This window comes from Canis lupus, chromosome 10 (genome assembly GCF_003254725.2).
Source record: "Canis lupus dingo isolate Sandy chromosome 10, ASM325472v2, whole genome shotgun sequence".
NCBI lineage: Eukaryota > Metazoa > Chordata > Mammalia > Carnivora > Canidae > Canis > Canis lupus.
In genome coordinates, this window is record NC_064252.1 from 6,087,913 (window position 1) to 6,108,529 (window position 20,617).

Consider the following 20,617-nt stretch of genomic DNA (forward strand, 5'->3'; position numbering starts at 1 on the left):
CCCGATGCAGGACTCGATCTCAGGATCCTGGGATCACACCCTGAGCTGAACCGCTGAACCACCCAGGCATCCCTCAAACTTTAGCCTTTTAAGTTAAGGAACGGGGCTGAGTCAATACAGAGTCAATATAGCTCTTCCTGTGTCAGAGCTGCACACACCTGAACTCAGCTCAAGAGCACGCTAGACGGAGAAAATTATGTCAGGTTACGATAAAATGTGGCTGACAGAAAAGAAGATGATAGATGGGGAAGGTCCCACCTTGGAGGTGAAAATAAGTTAATATTTATTGTTTCAAAAAAACCAAGAGGTCAAAAAACGGACACAAGAACTCAAGCCAGCTCCTGTGGCTAGCCTGGAAAGAGGCAAGTCATTCCCTTGGCCTCTCCGGGTCTGCAGCCTTGGGGCAATGAGAAAGATCCAAACGAGGTTAGACAGAGCCACAGAGGAGCACCCTCAGTTCAAGGCAAGGGACCACCCTGATGTTGCCATTACTGGTGAGTTTGGGTATTTAAAAAATGGTCAAAATTAGCAGTGGTATTTTAAAAAGCAGCATTAGGTCACCTAGAAAAGACGGTTACCCAGGAAACTCAATTCCCTGAGGGCTCTAGATAATTAAGGTTTTATTCTTAAAAATGGTTATTGCCTATTCCAAGAGAACTTCCCTTGAGCCTGAATTTCTTTTTACTATCCATTCTGTCTTCCCTTAGGTGCTAAACTTCTTGAGAGAGAAATCCATTTTTGCTCCTTCAATTTCTTCCCTTTTTCCTCCTTAATCTCTCACCAGTAGGCTCCCCTACCTTACGAGGCTGGCCTCTTGCACCTTGACCTAAGAGCTTCTTCTCAGTACTCGTTCAGCCCAGCCCTGCTCCAGCACAGACGCTACTGACCACCTTCTTTGCCTTTGACGGCTCCTGTCTTCCTGAATGCTCCTTTTTTTATGGGTGAGGGGAGGCTTTCACCCACCTACACACTCAAGTCCTCCCGTTTCTGGGGCTTCCATGACACACGACACAAACTCTTCTGATGCTCCCTAAGTTCGTTGGTAGTCCCCAGTGAAGGCTTAAGAAGAAGTCAATAAATATTAACTATTTTCACCTCCAAGGTGGACTTTCCCCATCTATCATTCTTAGTTAATGTGATCCCCAGTCTCTCAGGCAGGAAATGGTAGTCATTTTCAGTGTCACCTCCTCATCCTGATATTTTTAAATGATAAAATCTACAAGACTGAGTAGGACTTCTAAACTTTGTACTTCATTTTTCTTAAGCTTTAGTAATAATTTTATTTTTTTTTAAATTTTTCCTTTCACTCCATTATTTATCTACTTATTTTTCTTTTTCTTTTTTAAAACTTTGTAATAAGGCTGGCTAATGGCTTATCTATCTTATTAATTCTTTCACAGAACCAACTCCTGGTTTTGTTGATCTGTTCCACAGTTCTTCTGGTCTCTATTTCATTGAGTTCTGCTTCAATCTTTATTAACTCTCTTCTTCTGCTGGGTGTAGGATCTATTTGCTATTCTTTCTCCAGTTCCTTTAGGTGCAAGGTTAGCTTGTATATTTGAGTTTTTTCCAGTTTTTTGAGGGAGGCTTGTATTGCGATGTATTTCCCTCTCAGGACTGCTTTTGCTGTATCCCAAGGATTTTGAACGATTGTATCTTCATTCTCATTAGTTTCCATGAATCTTTTAAATTCTTCTTTAATTTCCTGGTTGACCCTTTCATCTTTCAGCAGGATGGTCTTTAACCTCCACGTGTTTGAATTTCTTCCATATTTCTTCTTGTGATTTAGTTCTAGTTTCAAAGCATTATGGTCTGAAAATATGCAGGGGACAATCCCAATCTTTTGGTCTCGGTTGAGACCTGATTTGTGACCCAGTATGTGGTCTATTCTGGAGAAAGTTCTGTGTGCACTCGAGAAGAATATGTATTCAGTTGTGTTTGGATTTAAAGTTCTGTAAATATCTGTGAAATTCATCTGGTCTTATTTTTTTAAACTTTGTATTTTAAAGTGTATTTCATTAGTGGTATATGGCTAATTACAATAAAATCTAATCTCAGAGTTATTAAGATGTAAACTATATTTATTGTAAAAATGGATATCTGAGCTTATTAATCTGACATCACTAATACACACATGTAAACAAATATAAAACTTCCTGTGTGTTTTCTCTTTATTATGTTTTTCTTCATTCTTGCTTTCTATCAGGTTGATTGATAAAATCCCATGTCAGGCTTCCCACCGGGAGCCTGCTTCTCCCTCTGCCTGTGTCTCTGCCTCTCTCTCTGTCTCTCATGAATAAATAAAATCTTAAAAAAAAATACTCATCCTGTCTTTGGACCACAAAGATCTTTTACTTTTGCTTTTTATCTTGCAGGATAGCTTTATTGGGTATAGAATCCTGGGTTGACCATTATTTTCCCTCTGCAGTTTAGAGATAATATTTCGTTTATTGTGACTCTTCTTGTAGAGAAGTCATCTCTTTATAAGGAAATATTTTTTTCATTGGTAGCCTTTTAAGTTTTTTACTGTTGTTTTGTTATTGATGGTTGGAAGTTACACCAAGACATAACAGTGAGGATTCCTTTATATTTATCATGGTTGAAAATGTGTTTTACTCCTTCAAATGAGAAGATACTTCTTTGATTCTGGAAAACTTTCAACTGTGAACTTTCTGAATATTGCTTGCCTTCTACTTCTTATATTTTCTCCTATTAGACCTTCTCCATTTTATCTTCATGTCCACTTCGTTACTGGATTTTTTTCTATCTGATTTATTTAAATTCACTAATTCCTGTTGTAGTGGTTTGCTCTTCAATCCATTCAGTAAACTGTTCAACAACACAGAGGTTAGTGGCACCAACCACCACACAGTCAAAAATCCAAGTGTAACTTTTGACTCTGAAAACTTAACTCTTAATAGCCTATTGTTACCCAGACATCTGATAACATAAATAATTAATACATATTATTACTTGTATTATGTACTTATTATATATATTGTATTCTTACAATAAAGTAAGCTACATAAAATTTTATTAAAAATCATAAGAGAAAGCACATTTACAGTACCATGTCAAAAAATACATGTATAAGTGGATTCATGCAGTTCCAAACCCATGTTATTCAAGGGTGAACTGTAGTGACTTTATTTCAGTGACATACTTTTCCCCATTGTGAATTCCATTTGGTTGTTTCCCAAATCTACCTCTTCTTACCTTGTGGTTCTAGTTGTACATGTTTAAAGTTTCAACTTATTCTACTGGGTTTTCTTTGGAGAACAAGAAGGAAGGCTCCATTATATCTAATTATTCTTTCTCATAGTGGGTTTGAAGATAAGATATAAATTTCTCTTCAATAGGGGTGGGTTACTCTGTGCTCTATGTTACAGAGAGATTTTTAAATCTGCCTTTACTAGGAAACACTATGGGTTTTTCTAGAACATGTAATTTCTTGGGTTAGGATTCTCCTAACACAGGGGTGGTGTGAGGTTTAACTTCCCACTTCCTGTGTGGTGAGCCTAGCAAACCATATCCCTTCCTCAAAGAACTTCAGGTTCTTGCCATCATCTGTGTATCCCTGTGCTTCAGGGACGGATGGCTCCAACCTGAGTGCGAGGCTTAGGGAGAATGTCCAGGACCACTTCTTCCAACACTGGCCAGGAGCTCAGATTTCCTCCACATGACTTCTTTGCCAGTCTTCTCTGGTGAGTGTGGTATCTTCTCTGTAAGAGCAGCCTGTGCAGACAACTGAAGGGGGCTGATTAGATGCTGTATTCAGTGACTTAACAGTACATCTGAACTCTATGACCAGTTTCTTGACATTTCCCTCAGGCTACAGGAGATCCTGTATTGAAATGAAGTCAGAAACAACATTCAGGTAAAATGAGGCCACTTGCAGGAGCTTTCCTTGTAAATGATCAACTCAAGACAACCCCAGAAACTGGCTCTTGGGAGAGGGTGTTTTGCCCTAGCTCCAATATTCGGCCAGGCTGGTCGCCATTTCAAAATCGAATATGGCATCCATATTCGAGAGCCAACTCGCCTCAGACATGAAACCATTTGTAAGGTTGCTTTGCATCCAACGTGGTACAAGAGGAGACAACTTTCTCTGGAGGGAAAGAACCGGGTCTCCCCAGTCCCATTTGGTTTTCGTCTAATATCTACCTGACAAGGGCTACCTGGTTTGGTGACTATGAAAGAAATTGCTAAATGTGTCAGTAAAACAGGAGAACTCTATAGATTTTGGTAGAGAGACTGAACACAAGGGCAGACACGTGCCACAGACTGAGTCAAAACAGGAAATGGGAGAACAAAACCTACAGGAGAGAAGCAAAGAATATGGTGCCGCTGAAGGGAAATGAATTCCACTGCACGCCGGCCTGAAGCAGGCGGAGGGGCCTGGTGGTTCTGGAAGCTGGGAGTGGAGCAGATGAAGGGCCATTCCCGACCGCCTTATTCAGAATGCTTGGTCAGACCGCAGGAGAGAACTGCCGGAGCAGTCTGAAGCACTCGCTCTCTTCTAAGAATCTCCCTGGGAGACAAGGTTTGTATTTTGAGAACATTTTTCTTCTGGGCCGAAGCTTTCAATATTGATCAGCAAAGCTCTGCTGAAAGGAATGGCTGCCAGGGAGGGAGCTCACTTGGCACACGGCACAGGGCTTGGCTCAGAGGCTTCCTCAGGCTCCGGGGGGGGGTTGGGGGGGGCAGAGAAAGGACAGCAGGGGAGGGAAGAAAACAAAGAAAGGAAGAGGGCTGAAGAACTACGGGAAGGCCAGAAGCCCTTTTCACAGGGCCCTGACCCATAAATCCTCCATGGTCTGTTGTCCCCGCGATTCTGAGGCATCTGTGGCCTTTCCTACTTGTCTCAGCTCTTCAGCAGAGAATACGGAGGGGCTCAGGGTGTGGGCGTGGGTGGCCGAGGGCGCAATCTTGGTTTTGACCACAGCCCACATGGGCACTCTGGAAAATCCCTCGGCCTCTTGGAGCCCCTCTTTTTTTCCTTATAAATCTGGAATGACGGCAGGGCGAGACCTCGGAGGCCCCCGCAAGGAATGAGTGAGAACCTTCCACAAAACATTCCGCACAGTCCCGGCACCTGGTCAGGGGTCACTACACGCTCGCTCGCGTTGCCCTCACTGAACAGAAGATGTCTTTTTCTTCCCCAAGAGATTTGCCTTCCGGCGTCCACCGCTTAGGGAGCCGGTTTCCAACAGAGGCCACCTCTGAATCAGCACTGGTGTGGAAGCGGCCTCCTTTTCAGGCCTCAGGCTATGCCCGTGCCTTTAAGGCCTTAATAGTTCTCGTTGGGTGGGAACTGCTATTTGCCATTTAGATGGTGCAGATCAGGGTCTCACAGGAGGGAGGTGGGTGGCAGGAATTGGGGAATTAATGGGTTCCCCATATTTGCATATAAAAGGCAGCCTCCATCTGCTGATGCCCAGCAGTAATAGAGTGTGATGGGAACAGGAGGAGGAATCTTCTTTGCATTCTGAGCAGGCCTCTGAAATTTAAGAGGTAGAAAAGCTCTCCCAAGCTCTGGAACATTGGCAGGCATCTACAGCGGCCTGCGGGTAGGGGTGAGGGCTCTTTGTTGGATTTGGCCCCGGGCAGCGCATCCCAGGAGGAGGCATCTCACTGCTGGGAGCTGAACCACGCGTGTCCCTTACCGGCCTCTGGGGTCACTGAAGCCACTCATGACAGCTTCTGTCCCCGGCCCAGGGTGCGGGGGTCCCAGTCTGATGGACTATTCAGAGGCACTGGTACTGTGACACTGCCACTGTGTACCCCAGGGGTTAAGGTGCCCGCAGGCAGAGGGCCAGGGACTGAGGAGAGCCGCCCACAGTCACAGGAGAGGGTGGGGACACCCGCCAGGCCTCATCCCCCCTCTGCCCTGGCACCGACTCCCTGGTCTCTTAGGGGGTGCGTGTTTAGTTTTGCTTGTATCCCCACTGGCAAACTTTTCAATGTGAGGGGGAACAACAGAGCATTTCCTTCTCGATCTTCCCTGGCAAGCCCTTGAAATGTCCTGATGGTCCCACTAAGTGGCCCCACGCCTCTGCCCCGGCTGCCCCGTAGATGGCAGCGAGGGAGGAAAGAGGGGCCTGGCTGTTCGGAGGCGCCGTGGGCAGCAGCGCAGACCGACTGCCAACGTCCCCGGGGCCTAAGGACGCTGGATTGTGCAACAGGAACAACAATGCAGATCTGCTCCAGTCTCCCAGCAGCAGGTCGCGCACCCACGGCTCTGTTCCTCAAGCTGTAATAGCTGTGGGGGGAGTGGGGGGCGGTGGTGACGGGAACCCTTCCTTTTTGCATCGGAGTCATAGTTTTTCCAAACCACGTGGTGCTGGGAGAGATCAGTCCGGCTAATCCACGGAAAGATTTCATAAGAAGAACTTTCTTTCATCCTTTGCCAAAATAAATGTCATTATTATCGAGGAAACACAAACCCGCACTCAATAGCTGCGCTGGTAACACCGCGGTCAGTGTTGGGGGCTGTTTTGCTGCTTCCTCTCTTCCTCATCGAGGCCCACAGACCGAGTCTCGGGGAGCGTGGATGTGGAGGAGGACGTCCGGGCTGTGACCCATCAAGGCGGTCTCTCTTGTTAGGGAGGCGCTGTGTTGGGACTTACAGATTGAACACCCCGTAATGAGCCCCTTCGGGTGTCCCAGCAGGGGGACAGGGACATGGTGTCCGGAGTTCCACAAAAAGGAGGTTTCCGCAGAGAGGTTTGGGGTGGGAAGGCCTGGCAAAGGCCCGCAGAGTTTGGCCTGGGCATCTGGAATGTGCCTGCAGGCCTTGCTTCCATGGTTGGTTTACTGTTCTTTGGCCCTGGTTCCCCTCAGCTTTGTCCTTGTCCTTCCCCCTCAGTCATAATGACACTTTGTTACCTTTGGACAAAACACTAAGCATCTTCTCTGAACGTGGACACACCTGCCTCCGTGTTGAATACTGTCCGCAGGAGACCTACTGCTAGACCTGCAGCCTGATGGAGGGGCAAAGTCAATCCCAGATAGTTTGCCTCAGAAAACCCCTTCCAGGCCTTTCTCCGAGCACCGTCTCCAAGTTTGTGAGACGTTTAGGCCTCAGTAGAGACTCTTCCTGGTATTGTTGTTTTTGCCCCTGCCAGGTTTACAGAGAACTACAGGTTCTTGTCCATGACTCCAACTACCCGACTCAGGGCCTGGCTTGGCGTATTTCCTATGAACGGTTCAATTCATAACCCCACAGGGGACTCGCAGCCCCGCCACTCTGCTATACTTCAGGGCGAACTCCACTCGAAAGAAGAAAAGAAAAAGCAAGAGAAATCCGCCACACTCCTTCTGGCGTGTCCATAAGAAGCCTCCTTTTAATTTTCTGGTTCTTCTGTGGAGACAGTTCAAAACAGCAACAGGGACTTCAGAAGATACACTGGAGTCAAGAGACTCATACAGCTGATTTTTACTCCATCTCTGCCTGAGAGGATGGGGTCAGGGTCAGAAAGTTGCAAACATATCGTTATGCTAATCGTCCCTTCCCTCCCTCTGCGCTCTAGAGGGGAACGTGCTATTTATGAATTCCTTGGTGGGAAAGGACAGCATCACAGGAAGGCAACGCTGGCCACTTGTTGAGGATGGCAGTCGCTAAAAAGAAAAGGAAAAGGAAACAACCTACACGGAACCTTAAAAGTTGAATAATCCCAAGGCAAAACCCCAAAGGCCTGCCTGTCACAGGGCTAATGGTCAGCCTTTCTGTTCTGCTAAATTTCTAGACAAAAAGAAATTTTTGTACAAAATCCGCAGAACTCAGAGTAGACCGGCCCCATTCAAACCCTCGAATGAAGGACCACTGCTGTTCTCATTTGCCCTGTGGCCTCCCCTTGCTGGGGGGTGGCCTGCCCTGGGGATACACCTGTCCTTCCTCATGTTCCATCAAACAACAGGCTGACCTCCTTTGGGCAGCTGAGTCACGTTTGGACCCAGGAACCCTCCACCCCTACCCCCAGCCCTCCAGCCCCCCAACATGGTTACATAGGTACCCCTTTGGTCCTGGCCTCTATCTGGGGAGAAATTATTCCTCCTGGCTAAGGAAGAGCCACGGAGCCTCTGGAATTAGGAAGTGGCTCCTTCTCCTCCCAGACAGAATGACTTAGATTAAAATTTATTTGGAGGACTTCCACTCATACGTATTTTTAAAATTTTATTAAAAAAATAAAATAAAATTTTATTTATTGATTCATGAGAGACACAGAGAGAGAGAGAGGCAGAGACGCAGGCAGATGGAGAAGCAGGCTCCGTGCAGGGAGCCCGATGTGGGACTCGATCCTGGGACCCTGGGGTCACGGCCTGGGCCACAGGCAGACGCTGGACTGCGGAGCCCCCAGGCATCAGGCAGCCGCCGTGGGAAGGAAGCTTAGGTTAGGCGCCGGTTCTTAACGGCTCACACCGCAATGCCCTTGCATGTCCGTGACCTTGTGGACCTTCAGCCCCACGGGCACGGCCAGGAGTGCGTGCCTCCCGCCCCCTCCCCGCCCCAGGAGCAAGCTGGGCCTGGCGCGCCCTCCGCCACCCGCCAGTCCCCTCAGCCACAGCTGCCTCCCTTCCTCGCCAGCGGGACTGCTGAGCTACCCCAGCTCCGGGTGCTTGCTGCGTCCCTGCCGCAGAGTCCCCTCCTAGGCTTTGGTTTGTCATCTCCCCCCGAAAAGCGACACAAACCCTTTTTCTTTCCTGCCCCGTTTGCCCCCACGAAATTGCCATAAGCCCTGCGTCTGGAGGTAGCAGTCCTGACAGACCCAGGAGCCTGCGCGAGCAGCACGCACCTGTCCTGGGCTGGTATGCACCTGCCCTGAGAGGCACCCACCTGCGCTGAGCAGCACCCACCTGCCCTGAGCGGCACCCACCTGCACCGAGCGGCACGCACCTGTCCTGAGAGGCACCCACCTGCGCTGAGCAGCACCCACCTGCCCTGAGCGGCACGCACCTGCTCTGAGAGGCACACACATGCCCCAAGCGGCACCCACCTGTGCTGAGCGGCACGCACCTGCCCCGAGTGGCACCCACCTGTCCTGACAGGCACACACCTGCCCCGAGCGGCACCCACCTGTGTTGAGTGGCACCCACCTGCCCCAAGCGGCATGCACCTGCAGCTGAGCAGCACCCACCTGCGCTGAGCGGCACGCACCTGTCCTGAGAGGCACCCACTGCGCTGAGCAGCACTCACCTGCCCTGAGCGGCACGCACCTGCCCCGAGAGGCACACACATGCCCCGAGCGGCACCCACCTGCCCCGAGCGGCATGCACCTGCAGCTGAGCGGCACCCACCTGTGCTGAGTGGCACACACCTGCAAGCAGCACGCACCTGTGCTGAGCGGCACCCACCTGCCCTGAGCTGCACGCATCTGCCCTGAGCTGCACGTACCTGCCCTGAGCGGCATGCACCTGCCCCCAGCGGTACCCACCTGCCCCCGGCGGTACCCACCTGCCCTGCGACAACACTGTCCAGAGGTTACCAGCCCCTGGAGGGCAGGTCTGTTGTCGTGGATAGTGGTGGGCTGGCTGGTGAGCAAACCCATGTGAGCTCGGAGAGATTTTCAAACCGAGTTTGGCACCTGGGCCCTAGCACCTGTCAGCTGGCTTTGTGAGGCTTCATAAAAATAATCACGGGAGAGAAAACCAACGAGAACGTTGCTAACCAGCAGGATATAAAGCATCACATGAAAACTAAAAGCTCAACGGGAGAAAAATGCATTTAAGCTCAAATAAAAGAATCCAAACACTTGGGTACCAAGCAAGTGGAAGAGGCAAAAGAGCGCCGCCTTCACGTTTTTCCTGCAGGAGGAGTTTCTGCTGTGGGGTATACGAGGTGTAGACAGACGGCACAGAACAGAACAGCAACAGCACCCGCCCGCTGGCCCTCGGGTTTGGGGCTGTCCCAGGGAAGCCCCCCCTTTGCAGAGGAGGGACCGGAGGCGTTGGCAGCCTAAGGACGCTCGCCCAGGCCCAGGCCTACGGGGCAGGACCAGGAGCTGGACTCGCAGCGCGACAAGGTTCTGAGCAGAGGAGCGCCAGGCCAAGCTGTGTCTCCCAGTTCACATGCAGACGCAGCGACGTGCGGACCTTCCTCCCTACCCGCCACCCCTTCTACCAACGTAGCCACAGTCCTGAACTTGGGGTTAAGTCTCTTGCCTTTTTTATAATAGCTTTAGTATCTGTTTACCCAAATGACACAGGGCTAGTCTTCTACTTCACGCAGTCATCATCTGCGTATTCTTCTGTGACTTCCTTATTAAACTCAACATCCCGTTTTTCTAGATTCTTCCCCACGAACGAGCACATCTTCGGTTTGTTCCTTTTGAGCTGTGAAGCATCCCTTGGTTTATCCATCCTGTGACTGGACATGTGTGTTGATCCCAGCTTTTGTAACAAAAACAGTTCTGTGGGTTATCTTTTTTCTTTTCAAGATTTTATTTATTTATTCATGAGAGACACAGAGAGAGGCAGAGACACAGGAAGAGGGAGAAGCAGGCTCCCTGCAGGGAGCCCAACGTGGGACTTGACCCCAAGACCCCTGGGATCACGCCCTGGGCCAAAGGCAGGCGCTCAACCACTGAGCTACCCGGGCGTCCCTGTGGATTATCTTTTCATTTGGAATTTCACCAGCACCAGGTCGCCTGAATGATCTGTTAAAACACAACCTGCTGGGTCCCATCACTGGAGTTTTATCTGATAGATTTGGGATGGGGCCTGGGAATTTGCATTTCTAACAAGTTTTCTGATACTGCCGATGCCACGTGACCCAAGGACTACACTTGCAGAACCAGTGCTCCAGGGCACAGACCCAAGAGAAGAACTTCTGAGTCACAGGACAGGCAAATGCCCGACTCCCCCAGGTAGGCCAACATGTCATCCGCCTGTCTACAAATTCACAAGGCCATCTGCCGTTACCTCATGTTTTTAATTTGTACCTCTCTGCTTACTGCATTTGAGTGTTTTAAAAATGCATTTATTTATTGGACATTAATGTTCTTCTGTGTCATGACTGTTTGGCTCTTGCTCATTTTTCTAATGGGTTGTTTGTGTTTCCTTTATTGACCTGTGAGAGTTCATTGTATTTTATGGGTATGAATCCCTCTTCACTTATGCCAGTTGCAAAAATCTTTTCCCAGTTCATGGCTTGTCATTTTACTCTTTATGTTGTCTTTTGAAGAACCAAAGTTGCAAATTTTAATGCAGTCAAGGTTATCAATCTTTTATCGTTTGTGCTTTCTGGGTCTTCTTTAAGAAATCCTTCTCTATGCTAAGATCATAAAGACAATTTCTCCCAAACAATTTTCTATAAGTTGTATTTATTTATTTTGCCTTTCGCATGTAAGTCGTAATTTGCAGGGGCTTGATTTTAGTCTATGGTGTGAAGAAGGGATTCAGTTTTAATGTTTTCTACACCGTTTCAATTGTTCTGATTTTATCTTAATATCTAGAAGGGTAAGACCCATACAGAAATGTCACAAACATTCCTGGCATTTTGTTCTTCCATATACATCTTAGAATGACCTTATGAAGCTACATGAAAACCTCACTGGAACTTTGGTTATAACTGTACTGACTCTAAAGATTGATATCTTTATAACGTACCTATGAAAGAATTTGTATATCTTCATAATATTGTCACATCTAACTGCTGCTGTGTCTGAGATATTACTGTTTTTTTATTCTTAAATAGTATTTGTCACCCTTCTTGTTTTCATTTAGTCTTACGGGAAATTTATCTAATTTATTAGCTTTTTCTCCAAGTTTGCTTATTTGAGAAACTGTTTGTGGTAAAATATACATAACACAGAATTGAACACTTTAACCATTTTAAAGGTGTACAGTTCAGTGGCACTTGGTACATTCACATTTTTATACAACTATCACCACTATTTATCCTCACATTTTCATTTTCCCAAATTGAAATGTTGCACCCGTTAAACACATATTTTTCTTCCCCTCCCCCCAGTCCCTGGCAACAACCATTTTACTTTGTGAATTTATGAATCTGATTACTCTAAGCACCCCATTAAATTGAATTATACGATATTTGTTGTTACGTGACTGGTTATTTTACTTGGTACGATGCCTACACCGACCACCCATTTTGTCGCATGCCTGAGAATTTCATTCCTTTTGAAGGCTGATTAATACTCCATTGCATTATCTGCCATGTTTTCCTTATCCATTCATTCACTGGGAGACATATGGGTTGCTTCTATGTGTTAGCTATTGGGAATACTGCTGCTATGAACATGAGTGTACAAATATCTGTTTAACTGTTTTCACTTCTTTTGGGTATATAGACAGGAGTGGATTATTGAGTCATACAATAATTATGTTTATTTTTTTTTTTTTGAAGAACCACCATATTGGTTTCCATAGCAGCTATCCCATTTTACGTTCTTAACAGTAATGCACAAGGGTTTCAATTTCTCCACATTCTCACCTACTTGCTATTTTCTGTTTTTTTTTATATATATATATATTTTTTAATAGCTATCCTGATGGGTGAGATGATATCTCATTGTGGTTTTTTTTTTTTTTTAAGATTTTGTTTATTCATGAGCGACAGAGAGAGACAGAGAGAGAGAGAGAGAGAGAGAGAGAGAGAGAGGCAGAGACACAGGCAGAGGGAGAAGGGAGAAGCAGGCTCCATGCAGCGAGCCCAACGTGGGACTCGATCCTGGGACTCCAGGATCATGCCCTGGGCTGAACACAGGCGCTAAACCGCTGAGCCACCCAGGGATCCCCCTCATTGTGGTTTTCATTTGCATTTTCTAATGTGTTAGTTGCTTTAAACAATAAACTTTGGCTTTATCATTAAAAAATTTTAATTGAAGTGTAGTGGACATATAGTATTATATTAGCCTTAGGTGTACAACACAGTGATTTGATAATTATATATCATGAGATGCTCACCATAAGGGTAGTTACAATCTGTCACCACATAAAGTTCTTATGATATTATCGACTACACTGTCTATACTGTACTTTTCTTCCCCATGATCTATCTTATAACTGGAAGTTTGCAACTCTCAATCCTCTTCACCCATTCCTCCTATCTCCCATCCCCTCTGGCAACTATCAGTTTGTTGCCTGTATTTTTGAGTCGGTTTCTGTTTGTTCATTTGTTTTTTAGATTCTACATGTAAGTGAAATCATATGGTATCTGTCTTTCTTCGATTTAGTTCACTTAGCATATTCCTTCAGTCCATATGTTGTTGAGAATGGCAAGATTTCCTCCTCCCTTTTTATGGCTGAGTAATATTCCAGTGTATATCAACACCACATATTCTTTACTCATTCACCAATGGACACTGAAGTTGCCTCCACATCTTGGCTACTGTAAATAAAGGTGCAATAAACAGAGGGATGAATATATCGTTTTGATCTAGAGTTTTCATTTTCTTTGGGTAAACATGTAGAAGTGGAATTACTGGATCATATGGTGTTGCTTTTTTTTTTTTCCTTTTTAAGATTTTTTAAAAATTTTTATTTATTTATGATAGTCACACACACACAGAGAGAGAGAGAGAGAGAGAGAGAGAGAGGCAGAGACACAGGCAGAGGGAGAAGCAGGCTCCATGCACCGGGAGCCCGATGTGGGACTTGATCCCGGGTCTCCAGGATCACGCTCTGGGTCAAAGGCAGGCGCTAAACCGCTGAGCCACCCAGGGATCCCCTCATATAGTGTTTCTATCTTTAACTTTTTGAAGAATCTTGCATATTGTTTTCCATAGTGGCCGCACCAATTTATATTCCCACCAATAGTGCATGAGGATTTCTATTCTCCACATCCTTGCCAAACATGTTATTTATCTTTTTGATACTAGCAATTCTGACTGATGTGAGGTGTTATCTCGTGGTGGTTTTGATGTGTATTTCCCTGATGGTGACTGATGTTGGGCTTCTTTTCATGTGTCTGTTGGCCATCTGTATGTCTTCTTTGGAAAAAAGTCTATTCAGGCCCTCTGCCCATTTTTAATTGTTTTTCATTCCCCTGGGATGTTGAGTTATGGTAGTTCATTATATATTTTGGATATGAACCCTTTATTGGATATACCAAATATTACAAAAATCTCCTCCCACTTGGTAGGTTGCCTTCTCATTTTGTTGATGGTTTCCTTCACAGTGCAAAAGCTTTTTAGTTTGATGTAGTCCCAATGGTTTTTCTTTCTTTCTTTCTTTCTTTTTTTTTTTTCGCTTTTGTTTCCCTTGTCTGTGGAAACACATCTAGAAAAATACTGTTAAGGCCAAGAGTTTATGGCCTATGTTTTCTCTGAGGAGTTTTATGGTTTCAGGTCTTTAATCTGTTTTGAGTTTATTTTTGTGTATGGTATAAGGAAAGTGGCCCAGTCTCATTCTTCTACATGTAGCTGTCCAGTTTTCCCAACATCATTTATTGAGGAGACTGGTTTTTCCCCATTGTATATTCTTGCCTCCTTTGTAGATTAATTGACCAATTAATATGTGGCCTTATTTCTAGGCTCTCTATTCTGTTCCTTGACCCAATTGTCTATTCTTGTGTCAGGACAATACTATTTTGATTACTACAGCTTTGTAGTGCATCTTGTTTTTAGTATATGTCCTGTTGAAGCGAGCACTGTAGTGCATCTTGAAATTTGGGATTGTGATATCTTTTTTCTTCCTTCTCAACAATGCTTTGGCAATTTAGGGTTTTATGTGGTTCTACACAAATTTTGGGACTATTTTTTCTAGTTCTGTGAAAAATGCTTTTGGTATTTTGATGGAGATTGCACTGAATCTGTAGATTGCTTTGAGGAGTATGGACATTTTAACAATATTTATTCTTCTAATCCATGAGCATGGAATGTTTTCCGTTTCTTTTCATCTTCAATTTCTTTCATCAGTGTCTCTTGTATTTTGCAGAGTACAGGTCTTCACTTCCTTGGTTAAATTTATTCCTAGGTATTTTATTCTTTCTGATGCAATTGTAAATGGGACCGTTTTCTTACATTCTCTTTCTGCTAGTTTGTTAATAGTGTAGAGAAACTCAACAGATTGCTATATACTGTTTTTGTATCCTGCAACTTTACTGAATTCATTTACCATTTATTTTTATAGAATATTTGTTCTCTATTTTCTCATCTCTAATTTTTTCCTTCCACTGCTTCTCCTGTGTTTATTGTGCTGTTTTCACTTCTTAAATTAGATGCTATTGTTGAAATAAGGACCGCAGAGCTGAACTTTAAAATTAGGTTAGGGGGATCCCTGGGTGGCGCAGTGGTTTAGCGCCTGCCTTTGGCCCAGGGCGCGATCCTGGAGACCCAGGATCGAATCCCACGTCGGGCTCCCGGTGCATGGAGCCTGCTTCTCCCTCTGCCTATGTCTCTGCCTCTCTCTCTCTCTCTCTCTGTGTGACTCTCATAAATAAATAAAAATTAAAAAAAAAAAATAAAATAAAATAAAATTAGGTTAGGACAGGTGTTTACTAAATGCCTGCACTCAGGAAAAGAACACATGGTCCACGAGTAGATAGCTCCATCCTTTGGTTCCTAGAATCTAGAAGTTATAAAAAGTCTATGTACGTGTTTATGTGGATAATATAGACAGAAATAGCTCCATAACACAAGTCAGCCCTCAGGGTCCTTCTCTGAGAAAATGTTTCTCTGTGGTAAGGAGTCTAGAGCTTGTGGCCAGGGGTTCTTTGTGATACAGTGGGGAGTTTTGGAAAAAGCTATCTTATGACGTGGAGGAGATGGCTCAGGTCAGGGGTGAGTGGAGTCTTCATCTATGCATAGCTTATTGAATTAGACCAAAAAAAAAAAAAAAAAAAAAAGGCTTGAAATTTAGCCTTTAAAGTTTTGATGTGTAGTATTCTTCCTGTTATTTAAACCCAAGTAATTTCTTTTCTTTTACTTTTTTTTTTTTTTAAGATTTATTTACTTATTTGAGAGAGAAAGAGAATGAGTGAGAGAGAGCATGAGCACAAGTGAGAGGCGGAGAAGAAGAGAGAATTTTAAGCAGACTCTGCATGGACATGGAATTCAACATGGGGCTCAATCCCGTGACCCTGAGGTCATGGCCTGAGCCGAAACCAAGAGTCAGACACTCAAACCACTGCATCACTGACATGCCCCACCCAAATGCAAGTAATTTCTAATTTTTATTATATATTTTTGATTTAGAAATTGTTTAGAAATTTGGTTTCTGAACCTATGTAGGCTTTCTCTCCCTTGATTAGTCTAAAAGTTATATATTGTTTGTTTTGTAGTTTTCTTAGCTATTTAAACACAGAGTCTAAAGCTAAATATTTTAAGAGAACCTCTTTTCTGATAGAATCACCACACACTGTAGCTGATTTGCTATCCCCCCCTGCCAATTGTGCTGTTTTTAGTTAATATTTTGATTCTAGAATTTTTAGGACCACACATTAGACATCCTTGTTTCTGTTTTATATACCAGTGTATCTACAAATTTACTAAGATCCCAGCTTAATAATCCATTTTACTTCTCTGATCTTCCATCTGGGATCATTTCATTTCCTTATCTAAGTACATCCTTTAGAATTTTCTTCTGAGGAGTTTCGTTGGCATTAAAATTCCTCAGGTTGTGTTTTGCCTGAGAATGTCTGTAATTTATCCTCTTTAATGATGTTTTTACTCCATATGAAAATTCTTTCATATATATTAAAAAAAACTTTCATGTTAATAAAATATTCTTAGATAACTAAAGATAGAACTCCACTATCCTTTGGATATTGTTGTTATTTCTGAAAAGTCAGCTTTCAGTCTAAATGCTATTTATATAGATCTGTTTTGCCTTCTTTCTGGCTGCTTTTATTCTTTTGTTTGTTTGAAGTTCTTTAGTTTCATTATGAAATATCTACTTATAATTTTCATTTCTTCTGCTTGAGATCTGTTGGTCTTTCTAGAACTTCAGTTTATTATCATTCAACAATTCTGGAACTTTTTCTTCTTCTCATCTGCAGTATTTACTTTTGGGATTCTGTGAGAGCATTTTAGGCCATTCCCCTAGTCTCGTAATCTCATTTTACATTTCTCCTCTTCTTTGTCTCTCTCAGCCATATTCTTAACTATTCAGATCAATTTTCCAGTTCACCAGTGTTCCCTTCAACTGTCTCTAATCTGTTTAAAGCACTGAATTTTTAATTCTTTTTTTTTTAAGATTTTATTTATTTATTCATGAGAGACACAGAAAGACAGGCAGAGACATAGGAAGATGGTGGAGAAGCAGGCTCCATACAGGAAGCCTGACGCAGGACTCGATCCTGGGACTCTAGGATCATGCCCTGAGCCAAAGGCAGACGCTCAACCACTGAGCCACCCAGGCATCCCTAATTTTTATTTCTTATATTTGTTATCTCCAGAAGTTCTACTTCCTTATTTTTAAAATCTGTGCAATGTATGGTCTCTAGTCCTTGTTCCTATTTTTAACATTTTAAAAAACATTTCTGAAATGTTAAAATATTTTTATTTTTGACTGATAAATTCAAGAATGAAGTATTTATAGGTCCCAATTCACTCTCTGCTGTTTTTACTGGCTTTTACTCATGGTGACTTGTTTCCTTGTGTTCTAAGTGAAACCTGCCTCTCTCCCTAGGGGATTCCTGTTTATTTCTGAGAGTCACCTAGAGTTGTTCGGGATATTTACACTGTCATTATGCTACAAAAGAAAACCTCTTCTAATCTTTCTCTCCTTTCCCAGTGTTTCACAAAAGAAATCATTTCCCAATGGATAAAAATCAATGCTGGGAGCATTTGGTATTATAAGGAGGATCACAAATTGGCTTATTCTCACTTTGGAATGATGAAGATTGTGAAAAACATGCTGCCAAAATATCCTACAAGTCAAATTCTTTACCATTTGCATCTGGGTTTAACTTAAGGAGGATTTTTTTTTTTTTTTTTGGCTGAGTACTTCTAATAAGTAATTGTTGTCCCTTTTGCAGTTTGATTCCTAATTCATCCATATCAGCTCTATAGCAAATCATGAATGATGAAAATGGAAAGATTAGAATTCATTTCCCTCACACCATAAAAACTGGCTTGAGGAACCACCCTACGATCATAGAAATGCACAAACCTGTGAGGGTCATCTGGGTCACAGTTGGGAAGAAACTGAGTGACAGCCTCCGCCACTTCTTCATTGGATAAAACATCCCAGAGTCCATCAGTGGCCAAGATCAGCACATCATCCGCTCCATGCTCATATTTGGAGAGATCGTAGACTCTTACCTGAGAAGAATGGGAATATTCCTATGTAAGAGGTTTGGGAGCACAGTATTTCCTGTAACAAATTAGCTCTGAATTCCTCTCTCTTTTCCCATTTAGCCTAGGGGTTTTTAGATATGCACTGTAAGGTTCTTGGTTGTGCACGGTGGGGGGGCGGGGGGAGGGGTTAAACAGCTGATAAGGAAGAATTAATTGAAAATGTAATGCCGGAGACCTAGTTAGACAACACGGTGCTAGCCAGGAGAGCAGTCAGAGGCTTGCCTCTTTCCTTTCTTCGCACATCCATCCCACAAATACTAAGGGCCTACCCTGTGCCAGGTGCTCTAAGGAGAAAGATGAATGGCACATTTCCCTGCTCTTGGGCTCTGTCTGGCGGGGAGATGAGGCCGGCCTCGGATCTTTAGCAGTTGCTCCGTATGTATTTGTCTAGGACTAAGGAGACACACCTATTTGATGGGCTCACTTGAATTACTTTCGGCTTACCTCTTTGAGGCCCAAGGGGCAGGACTCCTCTCACGTAAGGATAGGGTTCAGATGCTACACTCACAGTTGAGGGGCCTCGATCTAGCTCAATTGTAAAGAACACACACTTAAGTCTGAATCTCCAAAGTGGATTTTGGCAAATGTGAAGCCTTCCTCATCTCTACTACCTGGAATGACCTGGATATTTCAATATCCATCTAAATTCTTTGAGAATTTAACAGAACAACTTTGACGAAACCAGTAAGAATAAAAATGAAATGGTATTTGGATTGTGCCACGACTCCACTGTCACCCAACTCTGGCAGGAAAAGAGTTTGGGATTTCATCGCTCTTCCCTCCTAATTTGGCAGAACCAGCCCTGCGTGCCTCACGTCACGAGCTAAGGACAGGGTCAGTTTTGTCAATCTTCTGGTGCCTTCAGGCTCTCTCATTTCTCTCTCCCATCCTAATAAAAGCAAGTCTGAGTGAAAGCGGTGGTGAAAGCGGAGGGGCAGGGAAAGGAAGGAGTTTGTGGCCCACGACACAGTCGCTGTTAGGGCATCTCAAATCTAGAGAGAATTCAATTCAGAGAGGCCTACCTAGGCTCAAATCCACATTTTGAAAGCCAAGCTTCCTACCTTTTAGAAAGGTTTGCCTCAGGCCCCTGACACCCAGACACAGGGCGGTCCTGTGGGCTAACAGCCTACACCCGGCAGCGGAAACCGACAAAATGCCACACACCTACCCAGAGCCCTTGGAAAATGAGCACAAATGAAAAGCAGCCTCCAGGTACCACGCCTCTGAGGCCTGTTAACTAGATGGGAACAATTAGCTATCAGCCCAGGGCGTGGCCTACACCCAGGGGAAGAGAACTCAAGGGGTATCCTGGAATGGCTTTTTAAAAGAGATTTTTATTTATTCATGAGAGACACAGAGAGGGAGGCGGAGACACAGGCAGAGGGAGAAGCAGGCTCCATGTGGGGACTCGATCCCAGGACCCCAGGGGGTCACGGGCCTGAGCTGACGCTCAACCCCTTAGCCACCCGGGGGCATCCCCCTGGACGGGCTTTTAACATTTTTCTCAAAAGGTCCGTTCACTTCAAGGGTAAGTTTACCTCCTAGAGAAGCCCCTGTGCCGTATGAGGTCAAATCAAAGAAAACAACGAGGGGAATCTTAGGTTTACAGCAGACTGGAATGTCCCAAAGGCCAGAATTTTACCCTCAGGCCACCAGACCCTTGTGGTCCCGTTTTCAAACTGTAGGGTTAGCAACCAAATCCTCTTTTAAAAATTTTCTTGTGATTCCTGGGTGTCACAAGTGTTAACAGCAATGCTTCTTGAATGCTAATGTGCCTGGGAATCCGCTGGGGATCCTGCTAAAATGCAGGCTCTAACTCAGTTCTGGGGTGTGGCCGGAGAGGCTGCACGGCTAGCTTACTCCCTGTGAGGCCTGAGGGTGGACCGCGCTCTGAGCCTCGAGGCTGAAGACCGTGCTCTTGGCCCAGGCTTGCAAACAAGGGGATCCAGGGCTTGGCGGCCTCCGAGGCCGACCCACAGCATGCTCTGAGGCAGGCTTTAGAGGCCGGCCAAGGTCGGCCCTGGGCTCCCAAGTTCACCCGGGCTCACTGTGCTGGGATTTGCAGTATGCGAGAGACTTTGCTGCAGAGCCACTGCTCGCTTCTTATTGGGGTGTATCTGCAATATATTTGTGAAAATCTGAGCTCCACAGAATAGAAAGTGCTATGGGAGGTGGGGAGATGATGTCAGGTGTTCCGGTTCCAATCTTACGCCTGCAGCTAAATAGGAGATTCCATCTGCCTTCTAGCTCCTTCTCAAAGAAAGATGTCTAGGTCTGAAGACAACATCCCATTAGATTTCAGGACCACCCCGGGTTTAGGGTGCGGGAATCTCTTCCCGTGCTTCCTGCTGGCCAAA

The 20,617-nt window shown here is 44.8% G+C and overlaps 1 protein-coding gene and 1 long non-coding RNA gene across 4 annotated transcripts in view; one reads left to right on the forward strand and one right to left on the reverse strand.

Annotated features, from left to right (window-relative positions):
• PPM1H (protein phosphatase, Mg2+/Mn2+ dependent 1H) overlaps positions 1 to 20,617 on the reverse strand; it is a 253,471-nt gene that overhangs the window by 6,811 nt on the left and 226,043 nt on the right. For 2 of the 3 annotated variants that reach the window (XM_025476754.3, XM_025476757.3), the window contains exon 9: positions 18,073 to 18,224. In XM_025476754.3, coding sequence (XP_025332539.3) covers positions 18,073 to 18,224 — 152 coding nt within the window. Of the gene's footprint in view, positions 1 to 3,017; positions 3,845 to 18,072; positions 18,225 to 20,617 lie in introns of those variants that run through there. The other variant, XM_025476756.3, reaches the window with a different exon arrangement.
• Positions 314 to 16,266, forward strand: LOC125755892 (uncharacterized). Its single transcript, XR_007413353.1, has 3 exons — positions 314 to 494; positions 3,832 to 4,543; positions 15,903 to 16,266. It is a non-coding gene; the product is annotated as an uncharacterized LOC125755892 (long non-coding RNA).